This window comes from Crassostrea angulata, chromosome 10, assembly GCF_025612915.1.
Source record: "Crassostrea angulata isolate pt1a10 chromosome 10, ASM2561291v2, whole genome shotgun sequence".
NCBI classification, from domain to species: Eukaryota; Metazoa; Mollusca; class Bivalvia; order Ostreida; family Ostreidae; genus Magallana; species Magallana angulata.
Window position 1 is genome coordinate 28,263,785 of NC_069120.1, and position 20,769 is coordinate 28,284,553.

General features: G+C 31.2%; 3 protein-coding genes across 6 annotated transcripts; 1 reads left to right on the top strand and 2 right to left on the bottom strand.

Annotated features, from left to right (window-relative positions):
- Positions 1–762: 762 nt before the first annotated feature.
- On the bottom strand, positions 763–2,829 carry LOC128166100 (thioredoxin, mitochondrial-like). The gene is made up of 4 exons (XM_052831037.1): positions 2,681–2,829; positions 2,304–2,582; positions 1,712–1,835; positions 763–1,391 (listed from the first exon to the last, which is right to left on the bottom strand). Exons 2-4 carry the CDS (start codon positions 2,579–2,581, stop codon positions 1,278–1,280), a joined length of 516 nt encoding a protein of 171 aa, XP_052686997.1. The 5' UTR covers position 2,582; positions 2,681–2,829; the 3' UTR covers positions 763–1,277.
- Positions 2,830–2,925: 96 nt separating this feature from the next.
- LOC128166098 (testis-expressed protein 33-like) lies at positions 2,926–7,852 on the top strand. Of its 3 annotated transcripts, none has more exons than XM_052831033.1 (4): positions 2,926–2,986; positions 3,679–3,932; positions 4,873–5,658; positions 7,090–7,852. In XM_052831033.1, exons 2-4 carry the CDS (start codon positions 3,692–3,694, stop codon positions 7,416–7,418), a joined length of 1,356 nt encoding a protein of 451 aa, XP_052686993.1. In that variant the 5' UTR covers positions 2,926–2,986; positions 3,679–3,691; the 3' UTR covers positions 7,419–7,852. The 3 variants fall into 3 exon arrangements, with proteins under 3 accessions (XP_052686993.1, XP_052686995.1, XP_052686994.1); XM_052831035.1 differs by having other exon boundaries at positions 6,854–7,119; XM_052831034.1 differs by having other exon boundaries at positions 2,946–2,986; positions 3,688–3,932.
- Positions 7,853–8,521: 669 nt separating this feature from the next.
- On the bottom strand, positions 8,522–19,487 carry LOC128166096 (transmembrane protein 104-like). Of its 2 annotated transcripts, XM_052831031.1 has the most exons (11): positions 19,279–19,487; positions 17,634–17,755; positions 16,574–16,661; positions 14,946–15,066; positions 14,229–14,246; positions 12,999–13,042; positions 12,452–12,482; positions 11,928–12,027; positions 11,385–11,502; positions 11,082–11,175; positions 8,522–10,755 (listed from the first exon to the last, which is right to left on the bottom strand). In XM_052831031.1, the coding sequence occupies exons 1-11, from the start codon at positions 19,324–19,326 to the stop codon at positions 9,986–9,988; spliced, it is 1,554 nt and encodes a 517-aa protein (XP_052686991.1). In that variant the 5' UTR covers positions 19,327–19,487; the 3' UTR covers positions 8,522–9,985. The 2 variants fall into 2 exon arrangements, with proteins under 2 accessions (XP_052686991.1, XP_052686992.1); XM_052831032.1 differs by lacking the exon at positions 14,229–14,246 and having other exon boundaries at positions 19,279–19,486.
- Positions 19,488–20,769: the final 1,282 nt, after the last annotated feature.

The window sequence follows — 20,769 nt, forward strand, 5'->3', positions numbered from 1 at the left end:
TCCTATTCCAAAATTTGTATTTTTTAAACAATCAAAATAATTCTTATTTGTATTATTGGCGACTATCTTGAAGGGTCCTGTTACAATTAAGGACATTAGGATGAAAAACATTTTAGAAGACTTCGTTTTGACCTTGACCTCTGACATAGAAATTCAGTTCCAAGATCATTGCACATCCTTTATCTAACAACTACATGTACAACTACTGTATTGGTGTAATACAAGACAAGATAGGTCTACTGAAGAAAAAGATCCAGGAGAAGATTTTACATAGGTTGGTAATGACCTTGACAATTCATTTAAGGTCACTACAAACCCTTTACCTAAAGGCAGTTCTACAGTACTGAGGAAGACTGGGACAAGGGAAGAAGAATTATGGTCCAAAACTGGATTTTCCCCCAAGCACAACTTATGTGAAGTATAAGAAAAGAAAGGAGAAAAAAAAAATTACATGATCTAGACAAGTATTTTACACATAGACTATTGTTATGAGCTTAAACTTGGTGCAGGGTCACTGCACACCATTTACCTAAGGGCACTATAAGGGTGAAGTATAAGCCAGATTTGGACAAAGGGAGATTAATTGTGCTCCGACAGGCAAAGTTGAATAGACAGACTAATCACCAAAAATGCCCACACTGATGCAGAGCCCTAATTACTAGTAACCTTTTAGTACAATTCACATGTTAACTAAAAATATTTCCAAGAGAAATTCACATGGAAATGCAATTAATCAACAAATAAACCAAAGGAAAATCCATAATAATATGGAAATATTTTATTAGCCATGAAAATAATATATTTTTATGCCTCTTTAACTATTCTCGCTGTAGTACAACCATCGTAACAAATTTGGGAGAAATTCTCTGATTTCAAGAAAACATTAAAAAATGCTCATACGTGTACTAGTACTGGTAATTCACACATTCATTCTTTTTTAAATAATAGAATACTGCAGGTGTGCACTATACCATTACAATTCCTACACTCATCAACATAGCTATAAACATTACCGTAATCAATATTGTATAATAATTTATTTCTGTGTATTTATATAATGCATATAAAGAGAAAGTGTAGAAATATGTACAGTGCTATAAGTTTTCTTATCCTACCACTTCATTTCAAAATCTTAATGTGACAACTTTGTAGAAGAATACGTTTTATGAATTGTACAGACTTCTTTTTTAAATACATGTATTCAAATTGTATTGAAATATGAAAATCATTTTTAAAAATCCATGTGGCGCGTTCATCCAGTCATGTAAATAAAATTGTTAATGAATCAGTTTTTCTACAAAAGAATCAATCGCATCGTCCTCTTGCAGTCCAATAAATTTATTGATTTTTCTTCCATTCTTGAATCCAATAACGGTAGGTAAAGATTCAACCTAAATTGAAAAAAAAAAGCAGTTTGAATTCACATTTACATCATTTTTGCTCAGTTTGCTTTTTATATTAGATCGCTTATAATCCATTGCCTCCTGCCTCATTGAAATACTCCCTGCTGATAAAATCTGATGAAGAACTTTTTCTTATATGGAGATTTTCATTTTTCACCAAGTTTGAACTCATCAAACTTCAAATTTGAAAAATAAAAAAAAATCCCTCCCTCCCTCCTTGGTCTAGAAACCTCCAAGTGCAATTCCAAACAAACATATTTTTTTTTATTAAGAATGACCCTAATAAAAACATATCCAAGTTTAATTACCAGATATTCCATTGCTATTTCAACATTTTCATCCACATCAACTTTGGCTAATGACACCTGGCCCTCCTTATTTGAAATGATGGCTTCAAGCCTAGGCCCAAGAAGTTTGCAAGGTCCACACCACCTTTAAAATATGAAAAAATATTATATATGTAATGCATTCATACAAAGTAATAACATTTAAGAATACATGAAATTAATGCACGAGATTTGTCCAGTGTTACAATTTATCATAGACTCATAGTGCATATAAATTGCCATAGTAGGCATGGAAGGTGTGGAAGCTTCTAGAATTACAATGAGAAATATTGATATCTATATGTATTTACCCTTATTCTTAAATAATGAGACAAATTGGATATGTTTGCTCTTTATAAAAACATACAAACTAAAGTTGTGCAACTCCACAAGTATTCTTAATTTTCTTATTGAAAAAGATATTGAGAATTATCTCAGCTATAAATCCAATGTTTGAATGAAATTTGTATATGCCCCAAGCCATATTTTGAGGACATTACTTGATTTATAATTTAAAGTCACTTCTAAAAAAAAACTAAATCAACTAAGTATTTAATTTGCATGTTAAAATTACGTTGCATGAAAGTCCACAATCACTGGTACAGGGCTCTCGATTACTCGAGTTTGAAAGTCCTTTGCATCTTGGATATTAAAACACTCAAATTTCTTTTCAGCTGTAGCCACATGTCGCTGGACATTATAATTGATGTTTACAGCTGGGTAGTGTGGGTGATGTGCTTTTCTAAGCAACGCCGTTGAAAGGTTCGCTGTGTGAAAAAGTCCTGTATTACTGTGTGCTCTTCCCTGCTTAGAAAATGCCCGCAAACTACGCAAAATAAATCGACTTGACATTCTGTTTAAGAAACCAGAAAAAACAATTTTAATTAAGCGTTCATTTTATCTCACATGCAAGAACAATATAACGACGTAAAACATTACAAAATAGATTACCTTATTTTCACGTCTGGAGGTCGTCATGAAACCGGAACTGTGATCTACGTCATAGAAATTTAATTGACAAGTTGTTCCAAGAAGTAAAACAATACCGTTCATATGATTTTTTCCCATTTCTTGGAATGTACATTTAAAATTTTATATCTAGAATATGAGAACTGAAATGGTATTATTGTGTAAAACAAAAAAGAAAGTACACATAACTTGATGACGTTTTCCCCATTGTCAGTTCTCTACCACGCCCCCTAGCAACAGATTGATTACACATGGCCTTTCCTGGGAAAAGTTTCTATACTTCATAACGTAAGTTCAACACTTTTGCGCTTCTTGTATTCTTTTGTTGTTTTTGACATTTATAGCGTTCTAAAATTACCTTTGTGAATACACTTTATGTATGTACATGTATTTTATTCTTGATGTTATAATTTTAATCAGTCTTGGATATTGGATCAATGTATTTCAAAAACTCTAAAATCAATAATAAAAGTAGTAGAAAAAATGGGAAACGTACGTTGTTCTGAAACATTTAAGTGTTTTAAAAATTCATGCTATGAAGGAGAGCGCTAGCTTGAGCTTAAAGACTATATACGCAGAGTCACATTCAGTGCTACATTTCATTTTAGGCATGTCACTTAATTATATTTTTTGGGGTCCCTTTTTGGGGGGTGGGGGTAGTTTTTTTCGCAAATGAATAATTATTATCACTGTTACTGTTTGAGCTTAGTACTCTTTTGCAATTGCATCACTTCAAAATAATACATTAGATATATATATAAAACATCTGTATGCATTTGCTAATCAGAAAATGATTTTTTTATAATTAGCAAATCATAGTTATACTTACACTTTCCCATTTAAGGATAAAGATTTTGTCACTTTAGAAACCCATGTCCCTGTCATTTGTCTGACTGAGTGTTCAAAGCACTAACCTATAGTTGACTGTTCACTAACATTTTGGTTTTAAATGTTTTGTGTGTGATGTTACAATTGTTTAGTGTGCACAGAGGGATGGCAGTTGCCATGGAATCACAGCAGCTACCTGCAATAAAGCAACTTTCAGCACCAACAAAAAGTAAAAAATCTGAAGCAATGCCAAAACACAGTCTCTTTGGTACAGCTCTGGAAGTTTTTGACCCAGAGGAGCGTGAAGCAATAAATAAAATTGACCTCAAAACACAGAGAATACCAAGTGGTCGAAAACATGTACAGCGTTATGTTGTTCCTGAGTTTATTAAAAATCACTTAAAAGGTATACATGTATGAGGTACATATTAATTTGCATGCAAGATTATATTGTAGATTTGATATTTATTAGTTACTCAGTTCTAGATCAAAATCAGGTTTAATATAGAATTTATAATTATTTTATTCTTCATATGCATGCTCAGAATATGCGAGTTTATATAATCAACATCTTCCTTTAAAGCTTGTTATATTATTTCTAGCACAACCTACTACTACTACTACTACTCTCTCTCTCTCTCTCTCTCTCTCTCTCTCTCTCTCTCTCTCTTAGAATTTGATAAACAAAATTAAATATTTGAGCAATTTTAACATGCAATATCACCATATAGCTTTAAATTTGAAGATTGGCAATTTTATCTATACAGATCTATTGGAATTTAAAGATATAACCCTCTGCTGTGATAGATCCCATAGTTTATTAGAATTTGTTAATGAATTGTTTGACAGATCTTAAGTGTTTTTAAACAAAGCATGTATATTAACATTTTATACTTGTAGTAGTGATATTCTACTAATCATTTGTGTTAACATGTTTTTCATAACATAAATCCTTTCTTTCCAGGTGTAAATTAACATAATATATATCTAAAGTATATCATTGCATGGTCACAATTATTCAGTTGATCATAATTTTTTTTAAAATCATTATTGTTTTATTTTTTTATATTAAATTTATATTCTTACTTGATTAACCCGATTGAAACAAATGAAATTAAACATGATTTGCAATTGCATGTATATTAAAAAATAGTAATATTTTATCTATTAAAAAAGGGAAAAGAATACAATCATGTATTTAAGATACAAAATCTTTATTTTATAGTTTAAGTTTGAATATTAAGAAATAAATTTTAGCAATACTTAAAAAAAAAAATTGTTTCTATATTTTTTATATTAAATTTTAAAATTCTCTTATGTTTCTCTGTTTACTTTGTAACTAACAGGAAAAACCATTGCCATTGAGAAAACTAAAAAGGAGATAGAAAAGCAAAAGTCTGCTGTTGAATCAGCCAGAAAATCTTTACAAGAAGCTGAGGAGAGTGCCAAGAAATTTAAAATGGATGTTTACGAGGGAATGAGGGAGGGGGATCCAACTCCCCGGCAACAGTTGCTGATGTCCATGGAAGCCTCGAACATGCTCAAACAAATGAACAGAGTAGGACTCAATGACAGAAACAGTTACAATAGGGATAAATATGGCCCTAAGCCCAGTGTGCATAGTTATAGCTTGATGGGAGATGTCATGCGTCCAAGAAACATGGAACTTCCAACCCGAAGGGAAAACTCAGAATATCCAATGAAATTAAAGGAAAAGAAAGAAAAAATAGAAACAGTGCTCCCGCTTGGACCCGAGGACACGAACCAGTCTGCAAGAGGTTCTTCTCGCAGAAGCCTCCCCTTGGATTTGCCAGAAAATATCCGCCATCAGTTCGGAAGCAAAGTCTGCGATTCTTTACTCAGTGACGAAAAAGTGGTTGAGAAAACCATGCAAAAGCAGCAAGAGGACAAAGACGCTGCATACCGAGTCCGTAAACCGGTTTCGGTTCCAACCATCGAAAAGAACCTCAAACCAGATTATGAACAGTTAGGAAATTTCATGAGGATGAACATGTTTCCTGGATATAACATCAACCACAAAATCAGCACCACTAAATCAACATTCACAGACTCCGTACACCTCCAGCGTGTTCCTGACCCAGATAAATGGAGGTACCAGCGAGATGAACTTAGTAAGTATATTTATGTACATATAATACACTGTTCAAAATTTTGAGCTGGAAATTTCACTGAAATAGATTGAAGAAAACTGGATAAATTATGATCAATTAAGGGTCCTTAACATCCAGTGACTTTTAATTTTTAATTTTATGACAGTAAATGATAACATCGAGATTTTAACCCATATTGTAAAACTTTATATCCCCAAACATGGGTGTCTGTTTCTGTAGCGCAATGGGTTGAGCTATAATCTACCGATATGCAGGTCCCAATTTTGAATAAAGCAGTGGCCTTTGCTTTTATAAGTAAACAATAAATTTTTATGCAAGCTAGGTTATTTTTTCCCCAAAATTGAACCTTTCGTTCTGTCATTTTCAAGTTAAACGCATGCTTAAAATCCTTATTTCTAAGAAATAAAGAAGGTTGGGCTTGTATGCAAAACTTTAAAAAGGTGTTGAGGACCCTTAAAAATGTGAATTTATGGATATGAAGTTTTCACAATAACTTAATTTTGCAGATGATATTGAGTAAGAACATTTTAAGTTTGAGTGACTTATCTTGCATGGGAACAAATAATAAGTTTCCTACATCTTATTATAACCTTAATTTTTAATATAATTTTTAAAATATTGTTATGTAAAAAATATAATACATCATATTTAATATCTGAGGAGATATTTATCTAATAATACTCAAGAAACTACTTTCAATATTCTAATAAATAGTGTTTGAATTAAAGTAAAATTTTGTAGTGCATGTACCCAGACAGTAATTACTACTTTATAAATCTATTCATACAATTTAGTTTTTGAAATTAACTTGAAAATTTTTCAATTACCCAGACAGTAATTACTACTTTATAAATCTATTCATACAATTTAGTTTTTGAAATTAACTTGAAAATTTTTAAAAGTCAAGTCTTTTTTTTTTTAATCAAAATCTCAATATAAGCATTTTAAGAATATACTGCTTATAGACATTGTGTTCTAACAAGCATTCATAATACATGTATATATAATCAATTTCCTTGCTAATTTTTTTTTTCTTGGTTGCTTTAAATTTCTACATTATTGTATTAGTCTAGAGTATTTAAAAACTTAGTCTACTTTTTTTTTAATGAAAGCACAATACTGTCTGCTTTTGAATTAGATATAGCTGTGTAGCCGAACCTCTCGGAAGCTTGAATGTATTCCCTTTAATTTACAGGCACTTGGGCAGAACATAATGTAATCAACAACAGGATGAAAAAGGCTTGGCAGAGTTATTTCGACGAAACTGTTGCCAAAAAAGCTAATAAAGCCTAGAAAAGTCCTCTTCTACCCTCCATTAATTTTCTGTTTGCACAAAATTTACACTATACACACTCTTAGCTATATGTACATAAAATACAATCAAAATAAACAAAAAAATTCTTAGGTACAACAATTTTAATCCCAATTTAGGTACTTGGGCAGAATTCAACATTATAAACGAACGCATGAAAAAAAGCTGGAATGATTATCTCTCGAGTCAACCCAAAGCAGAAGTCAACTGGAGTAGAAATGCTGCACCGAAACCCAAACCTCAACCTGATCCACCTAAACCAAAACCAGTGAAAAAGAAACCAGCTCAAAAACAAGAAAACCCTTCAAAACCAGAATTTGAGGAGATTGTGTTCAAAACACCCCCTATAACTCCCCCTCCTGATCAAGGGCCTGTTAAACTGGCCCCCAAAGCAAAAAAAGACAATGAATTTTGGGATTTTTATGATAAAGGAGGAAAAGATTCATAATTTTATGCATATTTTTCAAAAGAGTTTTTTTTATATATGTATTCAATGTTACAGTATTATCTTCTAATCATTTCTTGAGACCCCCCCCCCCCTAATTCCTTCCCTCTCCCCAAAAATGATTATATTTACTGGTAAGTTTATAGCCATGCCCATAAGATATGAATGCACTAGTTTTTTATGAATAGTGATTTTAAATTTCTTAAGATGTGTATAAGTTAGAGATTATTTATTAAAAATATTTGGGTTGCCCCATCATTAACAATCCTTTAGGAGGCATAAATATATACATGTATATGTATGAAGGTGTTATATTTTTGTTAATTGTTTATCATTACTGCATATCTCGGTTCTATACTTATGTTGTCAAATATAATCTTGTCATGATTGTTTTTTATTTGTTTTTTTTTCTTTGTGAATAAAGAAATTATACAAGACCTCTAAGTGTGTGGTGAGTAAATAATATGAGACATGCAATATGGAAATGGAAGAAGGTGCAGTGGAAAAGGGAAGAATATTTATCTCTAATAACTGGGCAGTGTATCAAATGAAATTGGGGGAGGGGATATTGTCAATAATAATAGTTTGTGAAAGAGAGAGAGAGAGAGAGAGAGAGAGCTATTATCATTCCAAACTGCAATAATCATGAAATGCAGATGTAATTGAATATCACTTTACTGTATTTGAACAATTTCTTTGAACACAACCATGGTTTAAATGAAACAACACATGTCATTTTCACACAACTAGCAATCTATTAAACTTGGCAGTCCTCAGATAAAATCATGGGGTTTGCAGTGTTGAAGGATACATGTATTAGTTACAATTCAATACGAAGTCTAATCCTAAAGAGATAAGGCAAAAATCATTATCATGCAATAAAGTTGTCATCTATTTAAGCCTCCGTTAGGTCATATTGTGTTTTTTATTACAAAATGACACGTCTTATCTTTTTGTTAAATAAACAGGCCTTAATATCAATAAACCCATTGTTAGTTTTGGCAAAAAGCCCGAGATATATTCCCCAAGCGGATCTTTGTGATTGAATTCACAGTAATGTTTGAACGATCATTACATCCAATATAAAAACTTAAAGTAACACTTAATACAATGGAGTTAAATAATTTATTTAACAAATCATACAGGGTACTTTGCTTTACTTTGACAGATTAAAAGAAGAAACCATAATATGACACTTAAAATTTCAAAGCATTATTAAAGGTCTGATATGTTGTTACTAGAATTATTAATGCCAATAGCTGCAAAACTGTGGCTCAATGAAAAAAATTCAGATTGAATCACATGAACAATTTGGCAATTTATGTGCACTTATAAAATGTGTGCTGTATTTGACTTACCATATCTAATTTCAAGATGAATCTACACAAATTTTTCCATAGAACTTCTATTTTCTATTGAATTTAAACAAAATATTTACACAGTTTATAGTTATAAAATACAACATATCTTTTCTGTTTAAACAAAATAAATATTTGGCACTGTTAAACTATACAAATGGCTTGGATATTTGTTCAAATTATTGCATGGTTAATACAACATGTTAACTTGTATACAAATATGTATGATGAAAAAAATATTTCTTAATGTTAAAAGATCAAATACCTTTAATTCAATCATATTCAATTTTAACAAGGTTTGCCTGCATGCTCTTCAATACTTATTCCTTCTTGAAATAAAATAAAATATTTGATCAACTATTCAACTTTTATACAAATACAGTTTCCATCAAGGTACTCAAAAAAGGAAGATTTTAAAAAAAAATGTACATGTTTTCTATAATTCTCAAGAATAATTTGTAGCAATTCTGATTATTTAAGCAATGTTTAGGAGAATTAGCATAGTTTACAATAAAATGGAACATGTTTGATATAACTACATGTATATATAGCTTTGAGATCAACAGCAAAAAGTTTGGTTAAAATGGAAAATTAAAAATGCACAGTTTTATACCCTAGTACACTATTTAGTGAATAAAAGAAATAAGAACAAGCTGTATCTTTTAAATTTTAAAGTACGATTGCAAGGAAATATCAATCGTCTAAAAATGTAAAATAAACGTTTACAATGAAATATTTCCAAATCAAAAAATTGCAGCTTGTTTCATTTCAGTAAGTCAGAGAGGTAATTTACCTGGTAAGATACAACTTTGGATAAAAATACATATCAAATTTGTTTTTTTGTATAAACAAATCAAAAATTGGATGTCGTTGAAAATTGCTTGGGATTTATTTCTAGTACATGTATAACAGTTACAAAGCCAGAACCCAAAGAAATAGTGTTTTCTCTGTGCTTATTCACAGCCTTGCACATGTTGGAACCATTTTAGATCATCGATAAACCTTAACAAAAACATGTACATGCAGATTACAGAATTTCATACAACAGTGGTAAAAATAATTGCTGACTTCAAGGATTGCATGAGAAAAATGAGAAAGGGAAAAAACCTGAGCATAAAAACATTAATGAATAGTTTTATAAAGACAAAAAAAGACAAATGTTGCTAAAAAAAAAATTGTACTCAAACTAATTTGCATCATATAAAATAACTACTATTTATTTGTTAAAATGTGATTTACTGTTACAAAAGATATTGCCAGAAAAGACCATACAAAAACTAAAATGACCCAGAATGTGTGCTTAAAAGGGGAGGTAAATCTGTTGTTTAAAGAGGAGATGGAAGGATCGGCTTTGACAGATCTCCGTGAGACCAAGACAAGAGCAGCTGGAATGACATACTGGATTCCTGCCCCAGCGTAAGACCCTGTTATTCCAACAAGAAACTCCACCTCGTCCGTTGCCAAGGCAATGACGATGGGAAGAAAGATGGCAGCCAAGGGAAAGACGATCCTGTCAACCCACCAAGAAAATGGCCGCTCTTCTCGATAAAACATGGTTTTCAAATTGTTCCTGAGTGTAATGGAGATAATTGGAAAACTTGTGCTTAGGGTAAAAACAGGGAAAAGAGCTAGGTAATATTGCAACACTGCTAGATTTGTGATTGGTTGTTTGACATCACATGGATCTGGAAGAAAGCTCAAGGTGTATATGTCCTTGGGTTGGTGAAATGCGAATGCTCCCGTGAAAGACATAAGGGCATAAAACAACAAAATTAAAACAAAGTCAACAAAAACCATTATGAAGAGTTTGCTCTTGTTCTTGATTGGCGTCACGAGGGACGGCAGTGAATGATGACACATAAAGGAGTACACACAGACTCCGAACAGATTGGGAATTCCCTCGAAGTTGGCCACTGTTGGATGTCCTTGGCCGCCATTGTTAGCCAGCCTTATGATAGTTAAAACAATCATGATCATAAATGCTGTAACAAAAAAAAAATTATTTTGAGTCTTTACCCAAAATTTGCTATAAGAAGATTGAAACTTGGTTTGACGTCAAAATGATAAATTATACATGTAGAATAAAAGATCACTTTCATTTTGCAAGATATTATTTTTGCATATACCTGGTGAGTTGAATTTACTTCTCACCAGTAAGGTGAGAAAGATTTTCAGGATTCAATGATCAGAAACTTTTTTAAATATCAAATTTTTGTGACAAGATTTCTTTGTAGAATGAATGATTAAAAAATGTCATGCATAAATAAAGTAACTGACAATATGTAACATGTGTGTTTCTTTATCTTACCTAACCATCTGGTGACTGTAGTAAACAACTGGAGGTACTTGGTTTTCTGGATATTGAAGAAGGTAAAGGGACCAAGGGCCACAGCAAACACGGCCTGTAAACAGAAAGCATGACTGTTTTCTAACCATTTAAAAAAAAGGTATTAAATATTAGCTATAATACAGGCATGCACACCATCAACTGTATTCGACTACACACATGTAACACCAGTACCGGTAATTTGGATTTACATTCTTTTATTAAAAAGCTAGCAATGATAACTTGATCATTATAAATTTGAAGATATGTTCAAAACGTACTCACCACCATGATTCTGTACACGTCCGCTCTGTCCAGCCTCGAGCTCTCCCAACAGGGGTCAGAGTTCCTCAAGGTCAAATTTTCACAGTCAACGCTTCCGTTGCCACTATGTTTAAATGTGCTAAAAACAAAAACTTAATTCATGAAATCCCACTGAATCCATTTTATATCTCTACATTATGTATAAATACTCTAAAAACATATTAAATCATTTAGATATTAATTTTAAGAGTTTGATAGTTTATTCTGCAATCCATTTTATATGTAACAAGTTTTACAATGAAAAATGTAGAACAGACTTTGCCATTACTATATGTATGCCCCATTAGTTCAAGAAATCAGCTCACATGTAACTGGAAATAAACTTTCAAAGCAGTGACTAAAGTCACAGTCAAAGGGGCATAACTCTGGAAAGTGTAAGTAGAGTGTATTTTATTTAAAGGGGGAAACCAGCACCAAATATCACTGCTTTTTAATAAATGCAGTGCAAAAAAATTGCATGTACCGGTAAAGTCAAATAATCTTTACTTTATTGTTTCTCCCTACCATAGTACATCCCGGAGTGATTTTGGGACAGCCACAGCATAAATAGCCAGGTCTCCATACAGGTATAGCACCATACACAGGTAGAATAAGACAACTCCCACTGTAAAAAAAAATAAAATATGTTACAAGAGATCTGATTGGATTGAGCTTGAAAACTCTACTCTATGTGGTTTTGGAGTTTTAGAAAAATATTCAGTTTTGGCAAACAGATACAGACAGAAATAAAGTAATAATCAGAACAAAATGCTGTGTATTCGGGTTTTTTTGTGTCACAAAATTTCTAAAAAAAGGGAAAAACATGTACGTTTTCTTAATATTTGTTTCAGCCATCTTTTTTTTGGCAATTTATAAAGTTTTTTATATTAAACAATAACAGATACATTTTTGTGCAATTGATATTTTGTGAAACTGACTGCTAAAAAAAGCAGTTTTTGTCAGCGGGCAAATTTCAATGTTTCAAGTTATTTCTCTTGAAACGTAGAAGTAACCCTGTATTAAGTATGTATGATAATAATTTAACAAACCTTTATTGAAAAATAATTCTGCCATTTTTCCCTGCAAAAAAGGAGGAAACAATTCATTTGATTTAAAGAATTTGATATATACACGTACAATCTGAATTTGATTTCCATCCTAAAAATATATTTTGTAAGCTAATTATAACACACATTTCTTAGTATAAAATTATAGTGTTCATTTCTATTTAATTAAATGCAAGAAATTAATATCTACATAAAATTGCAAGACGCTCATTTAACAGATTCTTTTATTTTTCTGGTTGTAAACTGCAGGAAAAGGAATCACTATATCAAAAGTTCAGTGTTTATGATCATAATAGGTTCTCACAATGTTTCAATACAATACAACAGGATTATGGAAATAAGTGCCAAGTCTTGCGTAAAATATTTTTCAAGGTAGCAGATTCATGAAAAGGGTTTTGGGGATCATTATGCATGAAAATTACTGTGATTTTTGAAAGACCACCTAAAAAAACTATTTTAAGAAAATTGATGAAAAGAATTTTTGAGATTGCTCTGAATGCTCGCTGTTTTACATAAAAAATAACCTTACCAACTCCACCCTTTCTGTGATGTCAAACATGTCATCCCGATAATCTGCAATGGGACAAAGAGAATCCATCAAATTCAACAAAGAAATCACCAATCTATCTTCTACCCACAAACACATACAACGCATTTTCGATTCATTATCACTTAATTAAAGAGGAAAAAATTGGATGAATTTTTTCAAAAAAATCCCTCATCCATGCTTTTGATTTGATCGATTCAAGATTTACAGATACAGTCATAGTTATTAAAACGGTACTGTTCATGGGAAACATTGGGAGCCATTGAATTTCTGTTTATATACCAAGTAAGGAGTGTAGGAAATTATGTACGAGTTTTGTGAAATAGCAAGGAGATATACATGTGTTTACATGTATACTATATGCAGTTCTACATAAATTTTCAACTCCAGTAGTTTAAGATACCTGCAAATCAACACTTGTAGTCACTATATGTAGTTTATGGTAGGTTGTTAAAGAATTAATAATAAGTCTTCCACAGCAAACTCACAAACCAAACAACTGTTCCATATTATTCCAAATATTAAATACATGTATCATACATAAAAGTACCATAAATATAGAAAACTTGGATGTATACTCATATGATTTACATACTGGTAAATTATATGACAGCTGATTTTTTTTTTTTTTGCAATTAAAGTCCAAATAAATTTAAATCTCCTTAATACACAAATATCGTACATAATATATTTATAATATCTTCCAAATAACATAATCTCTAGCAAGAGTAAGCAATCTTATCAAAGTAATTACATCTACAAAACAAAATAAAATTACCAGAAATTCCAAATAAATGATGTTCTTTTTTATTATCGATAATTATTTTTATGAATATCCAATATTCAGTCTGAAATGAATTGGTCCTATATTTTCATTAATTCTTCACAATGAAATCAATTAACCTATGATTTTTTTAACCCTCCCCATTTCCTTAAAAAAAGAAAGAAAGAGAGATTGCTAGAATTTTAATACTGTTTTCCCCAAATGAGTCTGACTAAATACACATAAATGTTATGTTAAAATATGTTTTTAAAAAATAAAGAACTCTTTTAAAAAAGTTATGGGAACCTAAATATTGCAAAGAAATCAAGTGAAATTTATTCTATTCTATGAATTCAACCAGAGAGAAAACAGGAAAGGGTCTATAGTAGCTATTTAATATTGAATGTGTTACCACCACATGTACAAGCTAGATAGCACACCCGACTTACTCTTAATTGTTGTTTTATCTACAAAGTAAGACATCTTAACATAAAATACACAATTATTAAATCTACAATGTGCTGGAAATAAAAATTTATGGGGATCATTGACTTTTCATACAGCTTGTAAGTAAAAAGATATTAAGAGTTAGAGATTCATCCATCTTAAAATCAGAAATACTGTGGTTTCATTAATTTTCGTGGGTATCAATTTTCGTGGATTTTCTGAAAACCACAGTTTCAAGGACACGTAATTTCGTGGCCAATGATCCTTTCAATACAGAATGTTAGTTGAAATTGCACTTCAATGAACATTTAATTTCGTGGATCAACTTAACAACGAAATCCAGGAAAATTGGTATTCAACGAATATTGATGAAACCACAGTAATCATGACTACCACTATATAACCCTTTTACTTTAAATTTCATCTTTTTATTAACAATTTCTTTCTTTTTTTGTGAACAGGAAAATTTGGCAAATTAAATCACGTTTTCTAGAAGGTTGTAACCATGTATTATTTTTAAAAGGAACATAATTTTTTCCACTTTATTTCAATTTTCCAATATATATACATGTATACATGACATTATAATATAATACAGAACTCTGATTTATTTGGTTTTCCATACCATCAAGATAATTTAAATAATAAAATTTCCTTTACGAAAGGTCAATAAAGATTTTTTTAGGACAGTGAATATTAAGGTACATGTATATGCATACCTCTTTCCTCACTCTTTAAAAGAGGGCTTTTCTCATCCAAATCTTCTTGAACAGTTGCTGAGTGTGCATTGGCTATTGCATCTATGGAATCTCCAATGTTAGCATGAATAGACTGTTGTCTCTGTTTACAAAATTGTATAAATTATCCAAATAATTCATCACCATATATACATACTGTTGAATCATTAGATTTCGTGGTGGCTCAATTTTCGTGGAATTCGTGGGTACCTCTTATCCACGATTTAACATCCTCCACGAATTAATAAATAGGGTAATAAAATCATATTTCCTTTGTAGGTTTTAGAGAAAATTGGCCCCCACAAAATTTAATGATTCCACAGTATACTATATTCATTCTTTAATCAATATGTCTTCAAGATTAGATACTGTAAATTCCTAATTAAATGCGAGGAATTAATATCCGCGTAAAATTGCGAGAAGCACATCTCGCAGATTTTAAATTCTTGCTTTCATTTTTCAGAGAGATATAAACTATTAGGGAATTTGATAAAAATTTGGTGTTCACAATTTTATATTCTTGCAATTTGATGCATAACAATAGAAACGGGGAATTGAGTACTTGCCTAGAATACACATCAGCATTTTGTCATTTGGTTAATCCTTTTTTTAAATTTCAATTTTTGAATTTTTGTCCATTCTGTATCCAATCAGAGATGATTTAGTTTACTAGCAATATATATGTATATCTTAGGCAAACAGAGTTTACCGATAAAGGACTATATATGATATGGGCCTGAAATGGCCCCCTAAAATGAACATCATCATTTAACTGTAATTCTTTGTTTTCTTTGTTCAATTATTTATGTGATATTTTAACATAATGTTCATTTTGATTCAACTGCCCACAATTTAGAAATAATTGACATTGTAAAGACAACCTTTTCCCGCCATTTTTGCATTTTTAGCATAAAACAGCTTGTTTTCAAGCAGTTTTTCTTACAGAAAACATAGAGCGCATGCTTGAACAAACAAAATATCTTAACCAAAGATGTATTAAGCCAAGGCTAATAAGTGACAAAAAAAATTTCCTTGTTCAAGCATGCACTCTATATTTCTCATTCATAAAAAGAAATGAAAAAATGTAAATTTTTGCCTGATTTTGATTGAATTATAGAAATAGCGTCACTTCTGACGTCATATACTGCCAGTGAGTGCAAAGAAATCAAATAAACAGGTGAAAAATATAACTTACATCAACTCTTCTAAAATATAACATAGCATTTTATTTTACCAGAAACACTTTTAAAAATGGCGAATTATGGGGGCCAAATTTAACTCATATCATATATTATAGTTCTTTATCAATATTTTTAGCAATAATGTTAGGGAAATAGTATCAAAATTGGCAAATACACATTTTAGCATGTAGATCTTTTGTTAAAATCAACGTCACCATACAAAGAATTAGGAAGGTATGGGGTAAACAATACATGTAATTTAGAAGTACATATTCAAGGTTTTTCTTTTAGCAAATATTTCCCCACCCAAATACTTTGTTAAAAAAAGATTGCAAAAATCTGCATTCATATATAGTATTATTTTGAACAGGTTGAAAAATATTGACAGAAACACGTATTAAATAATTGATATTCTCATAAGCAACTTACACTGTACACAAAGTCTTCTTTTTTGTGTAAGAAAAGTGTTGCATTGGCTGTTGCCATGGTTTCCAGTACAAAAGTAACTGTCATGTAGCTGCAAGATTTATAATTTTACAGCATTAATGTATTTTATGTAACAAAAGTTACAGTCATGTAGCTGTAAGATTTATAATTTTACAGCATTAATGTATTTTATTGAGAAGATTAATAGCAGATTATCTCATGCAAAAAACAACAAAACAAAAGTTTGAATAATGCTCTATTATCTTCTTCATGTTCTTTTGTAATGTTCAGTTGTTCACAAGATTTTTTTGCAGGTTTGTTGTTTTTTTTCAAAGTTTGCAATATCTTTTAAACACGAAAAAACATGTGCTTATAACTTAACTAAGTCAAACATACTGATATTTATTGAACAATTCAGATATTGCAAAACATTAATCATGTATAGATATAGAGGAGGGGTCGTTGGGGGGGGGGGGGGGGGTCAGGACCCATGGGGAAATTCATACTTATCAAATCTACATAATATATTTAACAAAAATAGGCCTCCTCACCCCCCACGAAAAATTACTTCATTAGACATGTACACTTCAGTTTTTTAGAAGTGTTTATTATTTATGACCTATTAAGGCTTTGTACAGTGAATGAACTTTATTATACAAGACACAAATCACATGAGCATGTGTGAACAATGGACTGTTTATGTATTAAGAAATGAGTGAGCAATAATCATGAGTAAAAAAAACAAAAACCCCATTTAATGTGGATAAGATCCCACTTCATAATGATTCTAGTTTGAACTAGCTAAATCCTGTAAAGTAAAGTGTATGTCAAATACCTATCAGGGTTTTCCCCTTCTGTATCTTGACCCTAATACCACCATTGCAAACCAAAGCATTTGGAGAGAGCTTTGTCTTGAGATAAGAGATTTACTCCCTCAGTCAGCGTTAATTCATCATCGTCGGATACCCACGGGTGATCGCGTCTTTTACTTATCTGATAAGTAAAAGACGTGATCACCCGTGGGTATCCGACGATGGCGTTAATTATACATATTTACATGTACCTGAATCCAGCAAGCAAAATGATGACAACCAGACTTAACATCCATCCTGCATTTTGGAACGCCAAAGGCATTGTAAGTGCTCCTGTACCCACAATCAGGTTAAACAGGTACACAAATCCTACCTGTAAAAACAATAAAGATAATTCTATTATTGATTACTAATTAGAAAAATCATATCGAAATAAATGCTAAATAGGATTCATACAAAAGGAACTGGTATATGTGCAAAATCTATTCCTATTTGGGGTAAAAGTTAGAGTCCACTATGATTACAATAATTAAAATTACCTTTTTGGTATCTTAATGTGTATAATTTTACCAATACAAGCAATGATTTAACTTTGTCATCTTTTTTTCAATTCAGAAAAAAATAGAGTAAAGATGCAATAAAAATTGTAAATTGAACCTATATAAATACCACTACATAAAATTCTTGATATTTATATATTTCTTTCTTTGATGACCTGAACACTGCTTTATAATAATTATTTGTAAACTGTAATAGAGAGGGAAAAAACACAATAAACCAGAAAGGAACTTGCTTCTTATGACCAATTTATTATGTAAAATTTAATAATTCATTACACAGAGCTATCAAACATTTCTCTTTAAAACCAAAAAAAGTACAAATAGAGATTGAGATAATTTGGAATGATTATTTTTTAATAAATTTATCCTTTGGAGGATATCATTTAATAAGATTGAAAAAAAATATTTTTTTGTCAAATGCAGCCCTTGATTGAACCCTGGACACTCTGATTCTCTAGTCATGTGGAATACAATTAGCTGCAGTTCTGTAGCTCCCGGTCTGAAATAAAATTCAATGAACGACCTTGGAGCTACAGTGCCACTCATTGAAAAAAACTGTATATTTATTGCGCACAAAAACATGTGCTAGTTTTGGACTGATTACTCTTATTTATATGCAACTTCTGTGAAAACAATTTTTACCATTAAATTCTAATGCAATTTACTACTGATGTCGTCTCTTTACTTGTGTCAGACTTTCTCAGGAGCACCCTACCAGCCTCAGAAAATCAAGAATGTAATTAAATGTACATCGAGAACACAAGTCATCATTTTTACATGTAAACAAACTGAACAACTTCACTTTATGATGGTGTTTAAAAGATTATCAGAGGCAAATAAAGAGATGATATCAGTAGTAAATTCCATGGAGACTTTAATGGTACTACCGGTAATTGTTTTCACAGAATTTGCGTATAAATAAGATATTTTGTGCGCAATAAATATTCAATTTTTTCAATGGGAGGCACAGGCTCCCAGATCGTCCATCTGAATTTTTTCAGACTGGGAGCTACAGACCTGCAGCTAGAATACAATGTATTATACTGGAAAAAGAAATGTCTTATACTGTTGTTTCATTCTTATATTTTTGTGGTGTTGTAATTATATTACAGTTTCTTACGTTAGTTTCATGCTTGTTTCATACAGGAGGTCTATTAATTAACTATACAGTGTATATTTAATAGACCTCCTGTATGAAACAAGCGCCTGTGGTTGATTAAAACTGATTTATCAACATTGATCAAGTATCCATCAACTCGTGTGTAAACAGGTAAATAAAACTCGTTCAATGTGCAAAAATTGGTTGGCTTGCTGGATATACAATATAAATACTTACCGCCTTGGAATAGGATGCTCCAGCCTCCGTCAAAGTATTTCCGGCCATTCTTTACACTTGACTTTATCCAGCAGTGCTTAATTTCTAAACTGAACCGAATGAACAGAATACCACTATTTCACCGTCATACTCCATTTTGTTGTCATGTGACACTAAAGTGGGGCTAGCTATCCTAATAACCCGAATCACTGACGACACCCAAAAACCTGGATAACTTGAAATTGTATAAGATCTAATTAATACATTTATATGAGTATTGTGACATAATTTTCAGAAATTGAATGACTTGAAAATTAACTTCCTATTTCATGAGAAAGAGACACTATATATGTATACACATATAGTATAAATGTTTCCATGCCACATGTATTTTTTAAAAAAAATTTGCTTTATTTATTTTTTTCTTATCAATTTTAAAGTTTTCTTCTTATTTTTTTTTAAATTCATTTTATTTTATTTTTATCACTACTCATTCATTTATTCATTCATTCATTTTTGCAGGAAATATAGGAGTATTTCTCCTATAGTAGTTTTTCCCCACATGTAGCTAACGTTATAAACTGGCTATCCACCGGGTATGAAACTGCTACTGTAAAGTGTGTTAAGAAATGATATGCACATACATATATTTACATCTACCAAGCATAATTTTCTATATTTCTTACGGCACCTTATAGTTAATTCATAGCTCTATAGAAACAGCCAGACTGAAATCTGCACGCCCTATTTATCGATTGGTCGAAATCTACAGCGGCTGAAACTGACAAGATACTGACAGGACTGAAATTGACACGCCCTGTTTATCGATTGGTCTGAACCTACAGCGACCTTAGTAAAATCCCTCACTGCACGAAATAATCATGACGATGCCAGACTCAAAGTCTCACAGGAGACGATTTGGCTGTTTCTGTTAGCTAACGTACTTTTGTACATTAACAGTAATTTAGTGAATTTTACTAACTTTTCCATAATCAGTTTATTAATTAGTTAAGGAAAGATGTTAATATAAATAATAAAATGCTTTCTTTGATGATTCATGCGGGTTATGAAGGTAGCGATCATTGCAGGAAAAATTTACATATATGTATTTTTCCTGCAATGTCGCTACCTTCATATCCCGCATGAATCACCAAAGAAAGCATTTTATTGTTTAAGTATAGACATCATCTATTTATATGCATAATTGTGATGAAATTCACAAATAAGAATATTTAATTCTATAAAACCGACTATTAAACAGCTTCTGGGATACCAGTATATGGTCTAAAGTTATAAACTAACACGTTCGCTTGACGTTATGTTTACTTTTTGTACAAATTAACGTTATTTTACTATTTAATGGGCATTGTTTTCTGATTTTAGTCGTAAAAGAATTGAATTATAAGGAATAAATTTGATTTCTACGTATGTCATAAGAGTATAGCATAACATGGGACAGTTTGCGCTTTTTTATAAACCGGATTATAAAGCGTAGTCTGTCCCAAGTTATGT

Bases quoted from the DNA above. Each gene is read 5' to 3' on its own strand.
- LOC128166100 (XM_052831037.1), bottom strand. From the start codon at position 2,581: ATGTCAAGTCGATTTATTTTGCGTAGTTTGCGGGCATTTTCTAAGCAG. The intron at 1,836-2,303 runs GTAATTTTAACA...CATATTTTAAAG, and splicing joins ATTGTGGACTTTCATGCAAC to GTGGTGTGGACCTTGCAAAC. The intron at 1,392-1,711 runs GTAATTAAACTT...TTTTCAATTTAG, and splicing joins AAATAGCAATGGAATATCTG to GTTGAATCTTTACCTACCGT.
- LOC128166098 (XM_052831033.1), top strand. From the start codon at position 3,692: ATGGCAGTTGCCATGGAATCACAGCAGCTACCTGCAATAAAGCAACTT. The intron at 3,933-4,872 runs GTATACATGTAT...TGTAACTAACAG, and splicing joins TATTAAAAATCACTTAAAAG to GAAAAACCATTGCCATTGAG. The intron at 5,659-7,089 runs GTAAGTATATTT...ATCCCAATTTAG, and splicing joins GTACCAGCGAGATGAACTTA to GTACTTGGGCAGAATTCAAC.
- LOC128166096 (XM_052831031.1), bottom strand. From the start codon at position 19,326: ATGGCCGGAAATACTTTGACGGAGGCTGGAGCATCCTATTCCAAGGCG. The intron at 12,483-12,998 runs GTAAGGTTATTT...CCTTTTTTGCAG, and splicing joins TCACAGAAAGGGTGGAGTTG to GGAAAAATGGCAGAATTATT. The intron at 12,028-12,451 runs GTTTGTTAAATT...TTTTTTTTACAG, and splicing joins AGAATTATTTTTCAATAAAG to TGGGAGTTGTCTTATTCTAC.